Consider the following 8501-nt stretch of genomic DNA (forward strand, 5'->3'; position numbering starts at 1 on the left):
GTATCAGTTGCATTTTGTTTAACTGCAGCAATGTAACTGTGTATCGTCACTGTTGTATAAACAAGTACGTTTTAAAAAATAGAAAGGTATAAAATAGGTATTTAGGGGTTTTACACTATGAAGTCATTCAGCCTGGGTGCTGTGACCAAGAAGGATTAGCAGAGATGAACGTTGTCTTCAGATTCTGTAGATACCTCGGACTCTGCAGCGTGGCGTGCAGACTGAGGAAATCTGCTTCACTCTGTGGACTCGTGGGATTAAAATTAATGCCTTAGTTTACTGCAGTTAACCAATCTGAGCAAACGTTAGCTGAATTTTTTGCATCTTGTCACTCAAGATTGAGATATGGTTGAGAGATGGTCTTTCCCGTTTCTTCTTCTTTCTCGTTTCTTTGTATTTTGCTTCCATGGAGACTTCCATTGAATTATTTTTCAAGGGATTTTGCACAATCGTTTTTTGGGCTTTCTGAAGGTTTTTCAAAATTTTTGTTGGATATTAGCTGCTTTTTCACCCACTTTTTGTCCTGGCTTTGCACCTGATCATTTTCAAAGGAATGATTTGATTCATTAAAAAATCAAATCAAAAAAGTATAAAAAATTTAATTAAAACTAAATCAACGGATGAATGAGTGTTGTGTGCACAGACAACTTCACAGAGATCCAGTTTTACTGTCTTCAAGCCTTTTGTTGCAAGGAGCTTTTCACAAATTTGTTTCCATTTCATATTTTCTTTGAAAAATGCCAAAGATAACAGTTTGACAGGCATAAAATGGTACTTTTTGTAAACTTGGCATATCTCAGGATTGTCTGCAGTGTGTACTTTAAAATATTTAAGGAAAGTGGACAAATGGAGCACAAGAGAGGAAGTGACAGGCCAACAAAACAACCTCCACAGCATGTCTTATATCTGAAAGTCATATCCAAATCCAGCAAAGACCTTAACACAGGACCTGAGATGCATTTGAGACAGAGGAATACTAAATGACAAAAGAACTGGACTAAGAATCAGTGACGAGGTTTTATATGCAGTAAGTTTCTGTGGCCAGTCTAAAAAAAGATGGAGGCTCTTGCATAGAAAAAAAGGAAGACAACATTCGAAGAACAGCTTTAAATGTCCTTCAAGAAGCCTAAAGAAAGATACACGAAGACTAGTAAGAAATTAAGACAGTTGAAGCTATGTGGAAGAATAATGGTGGTCGCACCAAGTATTGACTTTGAAGCTATCAGAAAGTTAGAATGTCCCTTATGTACTGTATTTACTGTACTTACATGGTATGTTTGCACCTATTTCTCATTTTCCCAGCAAACTATAAAGAAATAAGGGGTGGCTCAAGACTTTTGGACATCGCTGTATATCAAAAGAAAATACTTTACAGTAATTCATATTTCAAAAGATTTCCAGATGGTGAGAATCGGCTTTGACCGATTAGTCCACTCAGATCGTACACAGGGGGGAAACCCTGCAGATATGGTCTCTATAATCTTGCAAATGGGGTGACACAACAAAGAGAGGTTAGCAGCAAACTGGTGTTGTTTTCCCCGTGAGACAAAACAAACTTAGCTGAGAAATAACACACACAGACGGAAGATAAATATTTGTTTTGGGTCCGTTTTTTAAGAAGGAGCGCTTCCTGTAATAAGATTGCTTCCAGGAATTGTTGTTTGAACTGTTGTTTGAGTTGCTCTTTCCAAGCGAAACACATATTCTCAAACATCAAAGAAGCACTCTCTTAAAAAGGAAAGAAAAAAGGCTTTTTTTCTCAGGCACGGTCATGTTTAAATCCAAAAATCTGCACAGCAGCTCTTTTCTACCAATGTTAGGCCAATAGGAATCCCCTAAAGCAGGGGTGGGGAACTCCAGGCCTCAAGGGCCAGTGTCCTGCAGGTTTTAGATCTCACCCTGAGTCAACACACCTGAATCAAATGATTAGTTCATTACCAGGCCTCTATAGAACTTCAAGACATGTTGAGGAGGTCATTTAGCCATTTAAATCAGCTGTGTTGGATCAAGGACACAGCTAAAACCTGCAGGACACTGGCCCTTGAGGCCTGGAGTTCCCCACCCCTGCCCTAAAGAGACCAAAAAAGCCTCAACACATAAAGCCACTAATTTACCCAGCAAATGTCTTTGTACTTTCCCACTGAGACACTCAAGTCCTGTAGGTGGCACATTATTTTGCATTTATTGAAATTATCATTTGTTCAGTCATTGCAATTATTGCACACGTAGGACTTTTTTGAGATGAAGAGCTATAAAGTTTACGTACTTAATAAAATGCAGTGCTGATATGATATAGTCAGATGTCGTTTACAGTGGGCAAAAATCCATGAACAAAGCCTTTAAACCTTATTATTAATTTTACCACTGCTCATAGAATCTGCCTTGATCTTTTATCAACATCTCTGCATCTCATTTATTTGTCGACTGATTATTTGCGTTACATCGTTTTTGTAGCTGGAGAGCAGTTTGGCCGAGAAGACTGAGACACTGAGGAGCCTCCAGGGCCTGAGGATCAGCCTGGAGCAGCAGCTCAAAGAGCTCACCACTGCAAAGGTCCGTGTTTGGCACGCACATTTATCTGCTGATCCACCACAACCACCCCTGTCCAAAAATTCACTTTAACTCGATCAGTAACATCATCATCGTCATTCTAACCCGGCTGTTGTGGGATTTTATACAGTTTATCAGGATCCGACAGATTATGCAGCATCTGATCCACCGAGCAGCTCATATTTCAGTAAAATCCCAACCTCGTGTCACGACAGCAGTTTACTGACAGCTTTATGAGGCCCTGTGAGGCAGATGTTTTGTGATGTTTCTGTTTCACTTTAGGATTTTATTTTAAATACTGAGACGGTGTAGCTTTTCTGAACGAACCTGTGTGCGCATGTCCTTGTAGAGTGCACTTGAAAGTCAAGTCCTCGACGAGAAAGACAAAGCCCAGCGGCTGCAGACCGAGCTGGACGTCAGCGAGCAGGTTCAGAAGGACTTTGTGAAACTTTCTCAGACCCTTCAGGTAAGCAGCGACTGTCTGTTTAACCTCCACCAGGTCAACAACGAGCCAGTTAGAGTTGTTCAGCTTACATTCAACCAAACAGAAGAACCGTGAAGCCAAAAATTTCTGAGTTTATTTGTTGACTTCAGGTTCTTTGTTTGTGCATATAAATAACATCTGTAAACTTCTGACCACAACTTTATGTATATGTATTGGAAGCTTCTCAGTCGACTATAACAGGTAAAAATCAGAGGAGAAATATATGGAACGCGTCCATTTAATAATAAAAACTGTCTTAAAAACAAAAACACAGAAATAAAACACAAGCCAGTAAATATACCAAACCATTATGAAAATGTATCACAAACAGTGAATACTGTCTTTAATTTTAATGCAGGATGTTTAGATTTTATTTGAAAATATTGTAGTTAAGAAGTTTACCCGATTTACATCTAATTTTTTTTACCAGCAAATATTCTGACAATCTTCAGAGCCCCCAAAAGGTCATGACGGGGAATGTTTTCATGGTTGTTGCAGACCCCTCCTGTGTTTTACCTCATGTGTACAGTTGGTGGGTTTATACACTACCTGCCAGAAATGTAGCTTGGTGTGAATCTGTGGTGTTCTGAACGTGTGTTTCTGCTGAGTAAACTGTGGTTTGTCTGTAGCACATGTATTACAAACACACCACAGGACCTCATGAGCGCAGTAACTTCAGTACAGCTTCTGATGCTGCATGTAGTCGGCGTGTCACAGCCCGAGTCATGACAAACAAAGCAGCCACAGCGGCGGGGACAGCTGTCATCATCTGGCTGCAGTCACAATCAGATCTGCAGTCAGTCCCGGCTGTGGTCAGCCACAGAGCTCGAGAGTTAGCTGCTCGACGTATCTTTCTAAACACAGCGGTGCAGGCTTGAGCCGGTGCAGCCACAACTGAGGGAGCAGTGACTGTAGCTGTGGTCGCAACCAGCGGTCTATTGCACGCTACAAGACACTGCAGTATCACAACTGTAACACCGCTGTAAATATTCCAAATGCTTGCCTTCCAGCTGTTGTCCCAGGCCAGATGCTGAGTGAGTTATTAAAGTAGCACAACATTTAAAAGAAGCACGTTTAAGTGCGATACAGGAGGGATGGAAAAACTAAAAGTCAAAATAAATAAAACACATGCAGGGCAAAGCTTTAGATGGCCGAGGTGACCAAACTGTAAAACCATAAAATGACTTTGCATTATGAAGGAGAAGGGACACAGCTGCTTTTAACCGGGTTTTAAGATTACATGCAAAGAAATGGAAAGAGTCACTGTGTTATATATTTAACCCTCAAGCAACCGAGCTGTTTTAGTCATTTTTTATCATTTTTATTTAAGAAAACAAAACACAAGCTTCAGTCACAGTCTTCATCTGTTAGTTTTAACAATGCAAATATTTTTGTTTCGGTAAAACTAAGAGGGGAAAAAAATGTTTTAGTGACGTCACTGTCAATTTAACAGCAAACTATAGAAGAACTGGTGACTTTGTAACACTTTGGACAACACATTACTTACTCAAAGACACAAAATATTGAGTTTACTCAAATATACACTCACCAGCTACTTTACTCTTCTTTTGATTTATTTTGTCAGTTACATTTTAAAGGCTTAAATAGAGTTTTTTAATCTTAAATAAACACATTATTTCACATTAGCTGCTGTTCATGTTTAAAAATGACAACTTGCAGCACTTCTGTAGGCCTCAGTGCAAGTCTACCTTAGACCATTTCTCTCTCCCCTCTGTCCTGTCTGCTGCGTCCTCTGTCCTGTCCAATAAAAGGATGTAACTAAATACATCAAGCTCCACCACAAAGGGATTACTTGTTCATAAATGATCCACGCCAAAGACCTTCACAGAATTGCATTAATTTATGTTCTGAGATCTGAGAGGCTATGCAAGGTACTAACCCTTATAAAATAGACACATGAACCATATATATGTGAATAAAGGGTCACAAGACTAATAAACCTTGTACAAAAATAACATATAATGAAGAAAACAAAATGTAAAGTACTAAAATTAGAAAGAAGAAAGAAATGGGGAGGGGAATTTTTTTTAAAAAGTAACTTTTCTGCATTTTTTATGTGGAGAACTCCCTTCAGATGATATTTGATTATTAAAGCATTAAAGTGCTGTATGAGAAATCCTCCCATGTCAGAGAATTAATCGCCATTTGTCCGTGTCCTCAGGTACAGCTGGAGCGGATACGACAGGCGGACTCCTTGGATCGAATCAAAGTAATCCTCAATGACACCAACTTGACTGACATCAATCAGCTTCCAGACACATGATACCACTGAAGGACAACTGCCTTCACTTTCATTTCCCCTTCTTTCTATTTCACCGACCCAGTAACATATTACCCGACCCTTCCTCTTCTTCTTCCTCCTCCTCCTCCCCCATAACCACCTTGGAAGAGTTTGGAGGGACATGGACAGACGTGGCATGAGGAGCTCATGGCCTTTTGTGTACATTAGAAGTCTCTGAACACACCACAGATAGAATAATGAAGAAGAACACTACTAAAAAAATAAAATGTAAATAACTAAATGTGGACGGAGGGAGCGGGCGGAGGTGCTTCTCCCTGTGGGTTCTGTCTGTCTCGTTTCTACTGTAGATACGACTGTCTGTATTAGCTCGACCAAAAAAAGGTTTGTCGTCCTCTGAAGCACTTTTCATCTGCGACTTCTCTTTCCAGGTAAATAGAAAATAATTGGATGCATAAATTTTCCTCCGTCTGTTCTCAAAGCGGTTGATAATGGCTTCCTTTCTCCTCTTGCTTGTGCTTTCCGTGTTTTGTTTTGGGTTTGTTTTTTTTTTCCTTTTTCCTCCAGTTTTCTTGCTTTTTTTTTTTTTTTCTCTCTTTGTGACATTTCAACCCTCTTCTGGTCATTTTTAACTCTGTGACAGCAGCACGATGAAGGATGGAAAATACTTGCACATAATTTAACTGGGATAAGAAAATAAGGAACGTAACAAAATGCGAGCAATACCCTTCATGTCTTCAGCACCCTCTGCTGTGTTTTTGCTCTGTTTGTTGCTCTTTAGTGTCTCACAGAAACTTTTTTTTTTTTTTAAAGCTGCAGAAATACAGTGAAGAAACATTAGTCACGTTCAAACTTGTGTTTCTCAACATGTTTAAAAAAAATTAAAAGAAGAAACACTAGTTAATCCAGGTCATGTCAGGTAAACGGATGTTTAGGTGATGAGGGAAATTACAGAATTAAAACTGCAAAGTAATGGCTTTTAACACACACTTTGTTCCTGGTATTCTTTTCTTTTTTTGACTTTCCTTGATGTATATCTGAAGATTTTAATTTATCGCGGGCTTTTTGAAGGTGTGATGGATGGATGGCACGCAGACATGTCCCCACGATGAGTGATTTTTCTAAAGCGTAAAGAAACGGTTCATTCATCACTACGAGGATTCTGTTGTCTCTGAAGCTACTAATTAAATTAAATCACCTTTAAGTGTCGGGGTCTTTCTCTCTAAGGACTTCAGCGCACCAGAGGCTAACCATCAGTGGCCTGTGGTACATGTGTAATTGGGTAAAAAAGAAACACAAAAACAAGAATAACTAAATGAAGGTGCTGCAGTTGTTCATGGAGAACACCAAACCAGTCAGTAAAAATCACTTCAGCTGGTTCTACACGACCAAAATTGTATAAATGCTAGCACTAGCTGCCACATCTACAAAGGAAAAAAAAACTGCAGTCTTTATAATGGCCAGCAGGGGGCGACTTGGTCTCTAGGTAAAAATGTGTTTCCACACCAGTTGGCAAGTAGTTGTTGGAGGTTGCTACTTGTTGCAAATGATGAAGTTTAAATGACGACTATTTGCAGATAAGCCGGTGTTAATCCATGCAAACTACTGCGTCCACGGCAATCTGCTAGCGACCAAAGCAATCGCAAGGAAGTTCCTTTTTTTTGTTTTTTTAAGATCAATTTCAGGCTAGCAACTGCCTGCAATCTCCAGCAACCATTTTCCAACAGGTTGCAGAGCACCCAGTGTTTAGCAGGGCGTCACCCACTGGTCTCTAAGCCTGCATGACTGGGCCTAGAGAGACCGCCACCAACCTTCTGCAATCACTCGGCAACCTGTTGTGGAAGCCTTTTCTTTAGCAACTGGTGGTTGTTACATTATCAGTCTCTAGGCCTGCGTGAACCTGAGGCCTAATGTTGAAATCAATGGAAAAATAAACGTTCAGTCCCTTTCATCTCAGTAAACACTTTCCTGATGAGTTTACAGTTTCACTCACTAGTTTTTTGTAAATTATGGTCCCCATCAGATTAAAAAAGGGACTTGAGCACACAGCCTCTCAGTCAGTATACTCTCCAACCAATGAACTCTTGTTTCTAAATGCTCAGACTCAGACAAACCTTATTCAACACTTCTGAGTATCTGACATTCAAATGTGCTTAATGTCACAGTTCTGCTGTGAAAAGCTGAGAACAAACACTTGGATTTATTTACAAAGTTCACAGCCCACCATTAGTAGCAGATTTAAAGGTTACCTACTCTGCCCGAGTAGGATAGCTTTGCATGACTGGATGATTAAAATAATACTTGTTCGACTTAAACAGTGCCTATCTGCATTTGTTTGAAATGAGATCTTTTAGTGCCACTGTTTCTTCAGATTTGCTGCCAGCTTTGAGCAGCAGGTGGGTGAGGCTGACCATGACATAAGACCGAGCCAAGACAAGACGAATCTGCCAGAAACGGTGTGTTTAGAGCTTGTAAATATGTGTTTAATATGAGCATCCATCATTATAACAGTACGAGAGAAAATAAAAGCGTAATAGGTCCCCTTTAGATATGAGAGTATGGTTCAAAAACGGTCTGGTTGTCATGCATGCATCTCTTCTCTCTTCTCTCTTTAAAGTCTGTGTCTTGTTGCCGTTTGTGCTTTTCACACACGGGTATATTTGCTAACACTTTCTGACAGCTGCTGCTGGAAGACATTCATCGTGTTGCTTTCATGAAAACTGACAGAAGTCGGCGAGAAGTCGAGTGACAGTTTGCTTCACTGTAAAAGAGTGTCATGCTGATTTTTTTTGACATGAACGACAAACTGCGAGCACTTCAACTGCCTTTCAGGAGCAAACTGCCAGAAACTGTGCACCGCCGCTTCCAAATTTAAACTACGTCCCTTCAGTTTTCTCTTTGAAAGCGACCTGGAGGGACATCCACAAACACCTCTCATCTCAGACACATTCCACAAAATTTGTAATGTGACCCAAACTGTTGATTTACTACTGACAGTCAGAGGTTTTTGGACAAGTGGGTATATTTCGTAGCTGGTCTCCATGCTCTTTGGACACCTTTACAAGAACTCCAGCTGTGCATTTTCTTCTGCTAATCCAATATATGGTGATTGGGTGGGTGGAGGAAAGATGGGGTACAACATGGCCACGTCACCAGTTTATAGCACAGACTGTCACCGACAGCCAGTTAGCCAGTTCAAAATCACCA

The 8501-nt window shown here is 40.2% G+C and overlaps 1 protein-coding gene across 2 annotated transcripts in view; it reads left to right on the forward strand.

Moving 5' to 3' along the window:
• The window catches only part of rabep1 (rabaptin, RAB GTPase binding effector protein 1), a 41348-nt gene extending 35065 nt beyond the window's left edge, over positions 1-6283 (forward strand). For both annotated transcript variants that reach the window (XM_005725397.1, XM_005725398.1), the window contains 3 exons: positions 2455-2553; positions 2900-3016; positions 5217-6283. In XM_005725397.1, the coding sequence (XP_005725454.1) occupies positions 2455-2553; positions 2900-3016; positions 5217-5318 (318 nt within the window). In that variant the 3' untranslated portion in view covers positions 5319-6283. The remainder of the gene's footprint in view (positions 1-2454; positions 2554-2899; positions 3017-5216) is intronic.
• Positions 6284-8501: the final 2218 nt, after the last annotated feature.

This window comes from Pundamilia nyererei, unplaced genomic scaffold, assembly GCF_000239375.1.
Source record: "Pundamilia nyererei isolate P.nyererei 1_Seehausen unplaced genomic scaffold, PunNye1.0 scaffold00015, whole genome shotgun sequence".
NCBI lineage: Eukaryota > Metazoa > Chordata > Actinopteri > Cichliformes > Cichlidae > Pundamilia > Pundamilia nyererei.